The 12,687-nt window shown below is 50.4% G+C and overlaps 1 protein-coding gene across 1 annotated transcript in view; it reads left to right on the top strand.

The window, feature by feature from the left end:
- mast4 (microtubule associated serine/threonine kinase family member 4) overlaps window positions 1-10,142 on the top strand; it is a 40,913-nt gene extending 30,771 nt beyond the window's left edge. The window contains exons 27-28 of the mRNA XM_079365077.1: window positions 6,052-6,236; window positions 6,330-10,142. Of these exons, the coding sequence (XP_079221203.1) occupies window positions 6,052-6,236; window positions 6,330-9,826 (3,682 nt within the window). The 3' untranslated portion in view covers window positions 9,827-10,142. The remainder of the gene's footprint in view (window positions 1-6,051; window positions 6,237-6,329) is intronic.
- Window positions 10,143-12,687: the final 2,545 nt, after the last annotated feature.

The raw sequence follows: 12,687 nt of genomic DNA, 5'->3' as shown, positions 1-12,687 counted from the left end.
CTCTCTCCCTCTCTCTCCCTCTCTCTCTCTCTCGGTGCATGCTGGGAGTGAGCGGTGTGAGTGAGACGCTGAGCGTTTGAGATTTTTGAGTTTTCTTTCTTTCTTAATTTGATTTAATTTAATGTGATTTATTGGTTAAAGGGTTCACGTTAAGTTTATTGGTTAGTGTGTGTGTGTGTGTGTTATCTCCTGCCGGTGTCTCGCCGGTCGGCGTCTCCAGACGCCATGGTAAATGGAGTCACCTTTGGCCACCTCACGAGGAAGCATGGCATTAAGATCAACGCCAGCTTCCCGTGCAGTGTGGAGGAGATCGGGCTGGCTGTGGGGGAGAAGGTCGGACACGGCAGCGTGAAGTCGGCGGCTCGGATGAACAGTGCCGTGGTCATCTTCCTGGATCAGGTGGAGAAGGTGAACCGCGTGGTGGAGACAGGCATCACGGTGAGGGAAATGTTTGTTCAGGTGACCCCGCTGACACAGCCGTCCACCAGGGTCATCCTGTCAAACGTCCCTCCGTTCATAACCGACGAGTTTCTGAGCAGAGAGCTTTCCAGACATGGGAAGGTGGTGTCCCCCATTAAAAAGATCCTGTCTGGATGTAAGTCTCCGCTGCTGAAGCACGTAGTGTCTCACCGCAGACAACTGTTTATGATACTTAATACCGGGATGCGGAGCTCAACCTCCGCTTCCGTGTTAAAGTAGATGATTATGACTACGTGATTTTTGCCTCTTCGTCGGCAATGAGGTGCTTCGGTTGTGGTGAGGAGGGACACACCGTGAGTGCCTGTCCGAAAGCCGGGGATCCGGCTCCGCCTGGCCGGGAGGTGACCCCCGGCCCTGTGGCGGGATCTTCCGCTGCTCCGCCGGTGGCAGCGGAGCGGCGGGGGGCCGCCGCCCCACGGCCCGCGGCCGCAGCGGACATTTCATCTGCTGTGACCCGGGCTGTGGCGTCCGAGCGGCCGATAGAGGAGGCGCGCTCCGCGCTGCCTCTCTCCGCTGCTGTGCCCGACCTGGAGCAGGGGGGGGTGAGTATGAATGATGTGTCCGACCTGGAGCAGGGGGGGGGGGGGTGAGTATGAATGATGTGCACAGTGTGAGTGAAAGTGAGCAGAGAGGAGAGACACACGTTTCAGGTGATGTGGTGGAGGGGTGAAAAAAAGGATGAAAAAACTACAGAAAAAAATGAAAGTGAAGCACAGGGTGTTAGTGAGTCACAGGTAGAGGGGGGGCACGCAGGTAGAGGGGGGCACACAGGTAGAGGGGGGCACACAGGTAGGGGGGGGCACACAGGTAGAGGGGGGCACACAGGCAGAGGGGGGCACACAAGCAGGGGGGGACACACAGGCAGAAGGGGACATACAGGTAGAGGAGGCAGGTGGGGGGGAGTACTAGTCGTACTTGGGGAGAGCAGGTAGAAGAGGCTGAGATGGAGGATGAGGAGGAGGAGGAAGAGCCTCATATAAAGAAACCTGCTCCTAAGCGGAGAAGTACAAGAAAACTAAAGTTTGTAAAAAAAAGCAGTAGGAAGGAGGAGGACAGTGAGAGTGAGTGTGTCTCTGACAGCAGTGACATCCCTCCTCCTAAAGTCACAAATAGCCAAAAGAAGAGACTATACACTCCGGAAAAAATCAGAACATTTTTAATCAGAACATTTAATAAAAAAATAAACATTGAGGATTATTTCCCAGACTTGAATATGTTCTCAATGTCAGTCTCGCACCACATGAACAAGAAGGAGGAGCCTGTTTTTTGACGAAAAGGAGGTCTATAGATTAGTAAAACTTGTGCATAGAGCCAACAAGCAACTGGAAGAAAGGGATAAAAGTCAAAGCCAAGCTCTCCAATGTGTTTTTTAATTAATTTATTGGTTTTTATTTTATTTTTAAATCTCTTTCTTATGGATAATTTTAAAGTAGGTAGTTTAAATGTAAACGGAGCCAGAGAGCCCAAAAAGAGAGCCGCCATTTATGAAACAGCCAGGTTGAAACACATCGATGTTTTTTATTTACAAGAGACTCACAGTGATGATCGCAACGAGGCCGACTGGAGGAGAGAGTGGGAGGGGGAAGTCATTTTAAGTCACAACACTTCTCTTAGTGGAGGAGTTGGCTTCCTCCTCTCCAAGTCTTTTACTCCGGCCTCACTGGAGGTCGAGCATTTTATCGAGGGGAGGTTGCTTTTAATGAAGGCACGGTTCGACCTTTTTACTGCGGTTTTTATCAATGTGTACGCTCCAACAATCGGTGCAGAGAGGAAGCTGTTTTTACAAACAGTTAATGATGTTTTAAATGGCTGTGCCCCGGAGGATTTTTTATTCTTGGGGGGGGATTTTAACTGTACTGAAAATGCGTCTTTAGATCGCAACCATGCAGAGCCGCATCCAGTGTCCCAACACGTGCTGAGGCAGCTGGTCTGCTCTCACGGCCTGGTGGATGTGTGGAGAAGGATGCATGCAGACTGCCGTCAGTACACATGGTCCCACCTCAGAGAGAGTAGGATCTCCTCAGCTAGGCTCGACCGTATTTATTGTTTTAAGCATCATTTTAATATTGTTAAGATGTGCAGTATTGTCCCTGCTGCTTTTACTGACCATGCTTTGCTTTTATGTCATGTTTTTATTCAGAACATTTTACATAAAAGCGCTTATTGGCATTTTAATTCAGTCTTAACGTTTGATAAACATTTTAAAGAGGTTCTTATTTATTTCTGGGATGTTTTTAGACAGAGGAAGGGAGAGTTTAGTTGTCTTAGGCAGTGGTGGGACCATGGTAAGACAGAGATTAAACTCCTATGTCAGCAGCACACCCTCAATGTCACCAGAGACATCACCAGATCTATGAAGGACCTGGAGACTGATATAGTGGAACTAGAAAGACTGAGCGAGTCCACAGCAAATCGAGGATATATTGAAATCCTCAAAGTCAAAAAGCTAGCTTTAGCAGACCTGTTGGACGGTAAAGTACAGGGTGCACTGGTCAGGTCCCGGTTCCAGGCCATCGCGGAGATGGATGCTCCCTCTAGCTACTTCTTCGGCCTGGAGAAGAGGACCGGGCAGGGGCGAGTGATCCACTCACTTTTAACAGACACAGGGCAAAATCTGACTGAGCCAAGCCAGATCAGGAGGCGAGCTGTCGGTTTTTATTCCAGTCTATACTCAAGCGAGTACGAGGAAGAGGAAGCACTGATAGACGAGTTCTGTTCAGGACTACCTCAGGTCTCTGAAGAGACAAACGAACAGCTCAGCAGGCCGATCGAAATGCAGGAACTAAAGACTGCACTGCAGGGCATGCAGGCGCGGCGTGCTCCCGGCATAGACGGCCTGTCAGTCGAATTTTACAAAGCCTTCTGGGAAATCTTAGAAAAAGACCTACTGGAGGTCTTTAACGAAAGTCTGGCCTCTGGCTCAATGCCCATGTCCTGTAGGAGAGCTGTAATAACTTTGCTCCCTAAGAAGGGTAACCTACAGGACATAAAAAACTGGCGCCCTGTGTCTTTATTGTGTGTGGATTACAAGCTCCTGTCCAAGGTCCTGGCCTCCAGGCTGGGGAGGGCTATGGAGCAGGTCATCCACCGGGACCAGACCTACTGTGTGCCCGGCAGGTCCATGGTGGACAATGTCCACCTCATTCGGGATGTTTTGGACGTCTCCGGCTCATTGGGCTGTAACACTGGTCTGATTTCTCTAGACCAGGAAAAGGCTTTTGACCGCGTTGAACACAGTTTCCTCTGGAAGGTTCTGGAGAGGTTTGGGTTCAGCGCTGGCTTCATAGCCCAGATCAAGGTGCTGTACAGGGATGTTGAGAGTGTGCTGAAGTTTAACGGTGGTCTGTGTGCTCCTTTTAGAGTGTGTCGAGGCGTCAGGCAGGGCTGTGCTCTGTCCGGCATGCTCTACACGCTCTCCCTGGAACCCCTCCTCCACAAGCTCCGCTGCAGCCTGCACGGCTTGCTTTTACCTGCTTTTAACACAAACGTGGTTTTAAGTGCGTACGCGGACGACATCGTGGTTTTTATTGATGGCCAGAGGGATGCAGACCTTTTAATTAGCACAGTTAAAAATTTTAGCAAGGCATCGGCAGCGAGGGTGAATTGGTTAAAGAGTGAAGCCCTCGCTGTCGGTGAGTGGCGTGGAGGCCTCCCAGTTCTTCCTCAGGGGTTAGTCTGGAAGAGGGGTGGGTTTAAGTACCTAGGGGTGTTCCTTGGAACAGAAGAAATTATGAAGAAGAACTGGGAGGGCGTCACAGAGAAGCTAGAGGGGAAACTCTCCAAGTGGAGATGGCTGCTCCCTCAGATGTCTTTTAAAGGTCGAGTTTTGGTTTTAAACAACCTTGTAGCATCCCAACTGTGGCACCGTTTAACCTGTGTAGACCCCCCGTCAGGCCTGCTCGCCCAGATCCAGAAGAAAATGGTGGATTTCTTCTGGGATGGTCTACACTGGGTGCCACAGGGGGTGCTGTTTTTAACCAAGGAGGAGGGGGGACAGGGCCTCGTCCACCTGGCCAGCCGGACAGCCACTTTTAGACTCCAGTTTTTACAAAAGTACCTCACAGGGCCGGCTGATCTGGTGTGGAGAGATGTGGCCAGCTGCATCCTCAGACGTGCAGATTTCCTGGGGCTGGATGCTGCTCTGTTTTTTATTGATTCTAAACTTTTAAAACTAAGTGGGCTGCCTCCGTTTTATCAGGGTGTTTTTAAGTCTTGGGCCCTTTTTGACTGTAAAAGGTGCCCAAAGGCTGACTCTCTGCACTGGTTGTTGAGAGAACCATTGATCCACAGGGCCAGGCTGGACATCGGCAGCAGCGTGACCCCCGGCCTGACGATGTCCCTGCTAAGAACAAAGACCCTGACCCTGCAGCAGCTAGTGGACGCAGTGGGGCCGGCGCTGGGTGACGCCCGGGGTCTGGGCTCTGTGCTGGGTCTAACATCCGTCCGGGTGGCAGAGAGGCTTCTGGAGCTGTGGCGCCAGAGACTCTCTGGAAAAGAGAGGAGACAACTGGCAGACTATGGCCAAGGAAAGGCCAGACCAGATCCTGCAGACCCCTTCCCTGACATCTCCCTGAGCCCAGCCCTGGGGGACCTGACCGGCCCCCTGCTAGCTAACACACACAATGAAAAACTAACGCTGCATAAAGCTGATAAAAAAACATTGTACACAAACTGTGTGAAAGCTATCCACAAGGTCGGACTGTGCAACCGCCCCCCCACTGTGTGGTCCAACAGACTGGGGACCAGCGGAGCGGGCCCCCAGTGGAGGATTTTATACAAACCTCCCCTCAAAAAACGGACTGCTGACCTCCAGTGGAGGATTTTACATGGTGCTGTCGCCTCCAATGCTTTCATCGCTGTTCTTAATCCTGCTGTTTTAAACTCCTGTCCGTTCTGTAACCTGAGAGAAACTGTTTTCCATGTTTTTACTGAGTGTCAGAGGCTCTCCAGCTTCTTCACTCTTTTAACATTGGTTTTTAGTTTCTTTAATGTAGTTTTTACTGAGAGGGTTTTTATCATGGGAGCTGTTTACAAAAAAGAACAGAAACACAAGTGGCAGCTCCTAAACTACCTCTCAGGAGAAGCAAAGATGGCGATCTACCTGAGCAGGAGAAACCGGGTCGAAAACAGAGACGGACAGGAGGCCAAGGCGGTGTGGCTGACCAACATCCGGGCCAGACTCTGGCTCGAGTTTAGATTTTATAAACACATTGGAGACTTGGACGCTTTTAAACAACGATGGTGTTTTAATGATGTTGTTTGTTCAGTTGTCAATAATGAATTAGTGTTTGCACAAGTTTTTATGACCTGACCTGTCTTTTAAAAAAACAAACTGGAATTTTACTGCATTTGCACTTTATGAAATTGTAAACAATTGAAATTGTGTAAATAAAGTGCTTTGCAAAAATCAAAAAAAAAATCTCTCCCTCTCTCTCTCTCTCTCTCTCTCTCCCTCTCTCTCTCTCTCCCTCTCTCTCTCTCTCTCTCCCTCTCTCTCTCTCTCTCCCTCTCTCTCTCTCTCTCCCTCTCCCTCTCCCTCTCTCTCTCTCTCTCTCTCCCTCTCTCTTCCAGGCGACGCTCCCTCTTCAGGCGTTTTGCGATGCAGCCGTCTCCGCTCCTGCACACCAGCCGAAGTTTCTCCTCGCTGAACCACTCGCTGTCCTCTGGTGAGAGTCTCCCCGGCTCCCCCACACACAGTCTGTCCCCTCGTTCCCCCACCGCCGCCTTCCGCCCCGCTCCAGACTTCACCCAGTCAGGTGGCGACTTCAGCTGATTCAACGCTCAACACGGATTTTGTTCCTCGTCTTTATATCCACAATGCTCATTTTGATTTGTCTTCTTTCCTCCAGGTGGTAACTCCTCCCAGAGCAGCTCCCCCAGCTCCAGCGCTCCAAACTCCCCCGCGGGCTCAGGACACATCCGTCCCTCCACACTCCACGGCCTCGGCCCCAAGCTGCCGGGTCAGAGGCTCCGTCAGGGGCGCCGCAAGTCCGCCGGAAGCATCCCTCTTTCTCCTCTGGCTCGCACACCTTCTCCGACCCCCCAGCCCACGTCTCCTCAGCGCTCGCCCTCCCCCTTACTGAGTGGACACTCTGTTTCTATTTCCAAGACCACGCAAGCCTTCCCGGCCAAGATACATTCCCCTCCCACCATCGTGCGACACATCGTGCGCCCAAAAAGCGCCGAGCCGCCTCGCTCGCCCCTCCTGAAACGAGTCCAGTCGGAGGAGAAGCTTTCCCCGTCCTACAGCGGAGACAAGAAGCACCTGTGTCCCAGAAAACACAGCCTGGAGGTGACCCAGGAGGAGGCGCAGGATGAGGAGCAGAGGGATTACACCATCCTGCAGAGTGTGGACGAATCCGCCTGCGAGCCGCCGGCGAGCAACCGCGTCCGACCCGTGGAGCAGGGCTGCTTGAAGAGGCCCATCACTCGCAAGGTGGGCCGGCAGGAGTCGGTGGAGGAGCTCGATAAGGAGAAACTGAAGTCCAAAGTTGTTGTGAAGAGGCAGGATTGGTCAGAGAGGAGGGAGTCTCTTCAGAAACAAGACGCCACGCGGGAAGCCGAGTCGTCGGCGGCGTGTGGCGAGGAGAGGGAGGAAGGTTTTCTGGGCAGGGGGCTGAACAAAAGCAGCTCAGACTCCGGCTCTCTGGAGGCTAAAGCGGCTAGCAGCACGCTCAAAGACGTGCTGTATAAAAAACTCTCCACGCGGGTCTCTGAGGGAATCTGTGAGTCATGTGATCGCGGTGAAAGCGAAGCAGGACTCAGGTCGCCTCTCTGCTCCGCCCACCCAGACTGGCAGCACGCCAGAGCGGGTAAAGATAGCATGAAGCCAGACAGGATCGACTTCAAAGCTCCCACCATGGAGTTCACCAGGAAGAGGCTCTCCTTCGAAGAGCGAGACGACTGCATGTGCCGCTGCGCCTCCAGCATCCACGAGAGCCACCACTTCGGCTCCACGCGCTCCAAAAGCCTCCAGCTGGACTCGGCGCTGTCTCACGAGCACATGAAGGCGGGACTCGGGAGCGTTCACTCCAGCCCCGAAGGTCTGACCCAGAAGCTGTTCGCCGGCAGAGGAGAGAGCGCCGTGGAGAAGCTGCAGCTCATCTCGTCCGCAGAGTCGCCGCTTCGAAAGACCTCGTCTGAGTACAAACTGGAAGGACGCCACGTGTCCTCGCTGAGACCTCTGGAGGGCACGCTGGACATCGGCCTCCTCTCGGGACCCAGAGTGTCTAAAACAGAGACGTGCTTGTCGAAGATGGCGGAGAACACGAGTGAAACGGTCTCTCTGAGTCCTCAAATCTGGCTCCAGACGCCGGCGGAGAGGCAGATCACCATCCCCCATCTGAAAGGGTCAGAAAAACCCAAGAGCCCTCTCGCTTGTTCCCCCATATCGGAGGCCGTTTCTTCTCTGCAGAGCATCGTCGCCTCCAAAGATCTGTCACATAACCCACCCACAGACGTGAAAATCATCCCGGGCGGTGAGAAAACAGCAGACAGACTGAATGACTCATTAAAGGCTCCGAGCGGCAAAGTGGAGAGCTCGTCGTTCGCTGCCAAACAGGAGAGCAGGAGCGGCGTGAAGGCGGCGTCGTCGCTGGCTCACGAGCACAGAGCGCCTCGACACAGCTCGCACTTCTCCTGCGGAAACACGCCGTCCATACGCGAGGTGAGCAACGAGGATCAGGAGGACGAGGCGGAGCAGCAGGAAGTCTCAGACGCTCCATCGGGGAGTCCAGACGGCTTGAAGGCAGGAAACGTAAAACCTGCAAAGAGCCCGTCTGCAGCTGGAGGCGTCGAGCCGTTACCCGCGCCGCTGAAGCAGAGCGTGCATGCCGCGTTGGAAACGGGTCGACGCGGGAGCAAAACAGCTCCCGCACAGAGCGCCAGCATGACCTCTGCGTCTGCGGCGTCTGCACACAACGTCCCCGAAGGCGCTCCGAAGAGCGCGCTCTCAAAACAGCAGCCGCTCAACATCTGCTCGGCGAATACAGAAGCACGCTCTTCTATCACAACGTCGGCGTCTGCTCCCGTGCAGGGAGGGAAGGCGTGCGGCTCCAAAGTGAAAAGTGAGGACGGCCTTGAACGTCCCGTCAGCAGGGACGGCGTGCACGCTGACGGGTCGCCTGTGAGAGAAGAAACGGGCTGCAGCAAAAGTTCTGCAAAAGTTCAGGTCACCCCGAGAGTGGAGCAGAAAAAGGAGGCGTCCATCTTTAATAATGCTGCAGGAGGGACGTCAGGCGTCAACAAGAAGGATCAAAGTGTGTCCGTCAGTGCAATAGAGAAAAAAGAAGATCAACCAAAGACGAAGAATGTAAAAGATTCAGAGCAGCTATCGAAAAACTGTCCGGCTGAAAAAGCACAAAACAAATCGAGCGATCCCGACTTTTGCACCTCTAAGAAAGACGACCGTGTCGTCACTGCGGTCGCTGCTTTCAGTCCCAAAAGTAAGCCGAGGCCCGACACGCAACCCGCAGCGAACACTGCTGTGAAGACGGAGAAGGAGGTGAAGCTGGTCGTCGCGGCGCCCAAAGGCCAAAGTGTGAATTCAAAGCAAAGGGATCCGTCGAAGGAATCTGCGCCCTCGAATCCAAACGTTCAGCGGAAGGAAGCGCCGCCGTCGTCCAGCGAAGTCAACGTGAAGCGGGAGGAGCCGCCGCCGCCGCCGCCGCTGCTGACGCCTTCTCTGAAAGAATCCCAGCCGAAAAGCTCCGTAGCCCCTTCAGCTCAAACCCTCAAAGAAAATATCGACTCGAAGCCAAAAACTTTATCTCCTAAAACCGTCCCCTCTCCGGCGAATCTGAAGACGTCTGTCGCTCCGGCGCCGGCCGTCAAACAGATTCCTGACGGCAAACAGAAAGACCCCTCCCCCAAAAAACTAACTCCAGCCGTGAAAAACCACCAAGAAGCAAAATTCAAACCAGTTGCTTCCCCTCTGGTCACGCCTCAGCTGTGTTCAGATCAGCCGTCCTCCTCTGATCCTGCTCCTCCTCCCGTGCTGCCAAAACCTGCTGCCAAAAAAGAAAGTGTCGTCCCCGCCGCAGGCCGGATCGTCACCTGTGCGACCCCGGAGACTTTCAACAAGGTGAGCAAGGACAGCAAGGGCCCCGAGACCAGAACCAACACGGCCCCTGACAAACAGGCGGCCTGCAGTAAGAAGGAGCCGCCGCCGCCCGAGAGGAAGAAGAAAGAAAGCGTCCAAGAGATCGCGTCCGTGCAGAAGAACACGAAACGAGACACGTCCCGAGCGGCGGCGGCGGCCCCCGCGCAGAGAGACAGTCCAGACAAAGACTGGAGCCGGGGGAAGCAGCAGAAAGAGTCCCCGAGGAGCGCCGGCAACAAAAAATGAAGATGTGCTACCAAGTGAGATCAGTTTTGTGCAAACATCATCATGCCTTCTGTTTTTTGTGTTCTAGGACCGGACAAGCTGTTACTCGCTGATTGAGAGAAATGGCGAGAGGGTGTGTGTGTGTGTGTGTGTGTGTGTGTGTGTGTGTGTGTGTGTGTGTGTGTGTTTTAGGTCTGAATGTAGGCAATCATTGCTGATCATGTTTTGTTGTTTTTTTTTACTTTGTGAAAGTGAACATTTGTGTGGTTTGTTTCTCGCAGAGTGCTTTGTGCAATCAGAGCGTCGGGAGGGCGGCAGGCAGGGACGAAGCCTTAAAGAAACCAAGGTTGTGATGTACTGTAGGGTCAGTGCCATAAATGATTCTTTGAATTGCACTCTTATACTCGTCGACTCGGAGGACCTGATGTCTTTAAATGCAGTAGACCGCACGATTCAGCAGGATTGTTTCCGTTCCTTAAAATTTGCCAGGTTTTTTTTTTTTTTTTAAGTGTGTTTGGTGCGTCGGGAGGGAACTCACGATGTCCTGCGCTTTCTTTCACTTAAAAAACGTAGAAACGACAGAATCATCTTCTTATTCTAGACATTAAAAATTAGTGAAGGGGGCCTTAGATTCCTGGGAATTGAAAAACTTGCTGTTCTTAGCAAGGCGTTATCGGTGTTAATTCACATTCCTCTGACGTGTGTACATATATTTTTTTGATTTTTATGCAATAGGGGTGTAAATATGACAACACTGTAAAACTGGGAGACACGGGGCTCACACGATTGTCCTTTGTATCATATGTATAGATTTTGCAGCGTGTTAGAGTCAAATGTTCTGCTTCTGGTCTAAAGTAAGCTACCGTGATGTGTCTCGTCAAAGGCATCCTCTTCTTCTTCTTCTTCTTCTTCTTCTTCTTCTTCGTGACCTTTCACATGTTCCAAAATTAACTTGAAGAAAAACAGAGCGATATTTAAGTAAATATGGCGCGAGGTGGGGTTGAGTGCGGTTTCTAAACATGTAGCATAAAATTAAAAAAAAAAACTGTGAGGGCTTTGAGCTTTTGCTGAGAATGTCTTTAATGTGTGTGTGTGTGTGTGTGTGTGTGTGTGCCGCGGCTCGCTGCGAGTTTGAGAGTCGTCATACGATTGTTTAAAAAAAAAAAAAAAAAAGGAAAGATTGTTTTTTTTTTAGCTGCGTTTCCACCAAAACACTCAGTAGTACTCTTCAGTGAATTTAAAGGTTCCTCAAGACTCATGGTTGTTTGTTTTTGACTTGTCAAAAAATGTAGTAGCTAATGTGTGAAAGTTCCTGTCCCATCAGGGAGTCATAGACCTCCAGCAGGACCTTTATTTGGGGGTAAAACTGGAACCTTCATGGAAAGGAAACACACAGAGTACCTTGTAAAGTTCTTCTTCCCTGGGAAATTTTCTTTCAGTGAAAACGCAGCTTTTGGCGATATTTTCCTCTGACGTCACACTCACGGGTTTTAAATTATACAAATTAAAGATCTCTGATACTTTATTATGATTTCACAACTTTATAATTCATAAGCAACAAAAAAAGATAATCATCTGGGAACTTCTAAAGCGACTTTTCAAAGATATTTTGGAAACAGTTAGCTCTTTAGCTTTAATCAGGTTAATGTTAGCATTCAACCAGAAAGCTAAGCTACATTAAGACAACAACTAATGTTACCGCCCTCAGTTTGAGCTAAACTATATTAGGACAACAACTAACATTAATACCCTCAGCTACAGCTAAGCTATGACAACAGCTAACGTTACCGCCCTCAGTTAAAGCTAAGCTATGACAACAGCTAACGCTACCGCCCTCAGTTAAAGCTAAGCTATGACAACAGCTAACGTTACCGCCCTCAGTTAAAGCTAAGCTATGACAACAGCTAACGTTACCGCCCTCAGTTAAAGCTAAGCTATGACAACAGCTAATGCTACCGCCCTCAGTTAAGGCTAAGCTATGACAACAGCTAACGTTACCGCCCTCAGTTACAGCTAAGCTACGACAACAGCTAATGTTAATGCCCTCAGTTACAGCTAAGCTACAGTAAGACAAGAACTAACTTTAGCGCTAGATAACAAATAAGCTAAACTGGGACAACAACGTTAAGCTATCATCAGTCAACAGTTGATGTTTGCATTTAACCCTTTTCATGGTAACATAACCATGACTTTATTCTTTTTCAGTAAGTATTTTAAGCATTTAGCCACTTTCAGGCAAACCAGCTAACAGTTATAAGAGGTAGTAAGTGGCATAATGCTAACATTAGCTAAATGGAGCTCTTACGCTAGCCTAAATGTCATAAATATGTTTGTTTACTTTAAATAAATCCCAACAGCAGTTCTATATCAAATTACTGATTTTAATGATTACCTGTGTTTATGAAAATCTCCACATGGAAAAACGTAACGGGGAATTTGAGCATCCCACCCTGAGCGTGATGTCGGAGAAAAATGGCTGCTGAGTGAATATGGTGAACAATAAGAGCTTGATTATAGCAGTGGATCTCTGATCATCTCCAGTTACGTCTGTAGCCACTCAGAGTGATTCAACGAGACTCATGAAGAGGAAGGATTTTACGTGGGAGTACACAGGGTCTCTAAGGATTTTGATGTCAGGTCTCTTTGTCTCTCTGTGTTGTGTTTTGACCTCTTTATAACGAGCAGCAGCTAGCTTAAAAGCTTCACGCGAGTAAAGATCTCACACAATGAATCTCCATGATTTGCATTGCATAGTTCACAACATTAAATGTTAATGTGCAAATACTTGGTACTTCACATATAGGCTCATATATCCGCATTCACTTTCTGCAGTTTACTCGCACACTCAAACACGTCTTTCTATATTGTAGATGCCTTTTTGT

Source organism: Symphodus melops (assembly GCF_947650265.1).
Source record: "Symphodus melops genome assembly, chromosome: 16".
NCBI classification, from domain to species: Eukaryota; Metazoa; Chordata; class Actinopteri; order Labriformes; family Labridae; genus Symphodus; species Symphodus melops.
Note: the sequence above shows the minus strand (reverse complement) of the source record. Positions and strands in the feature narration are given on the sequence as shown.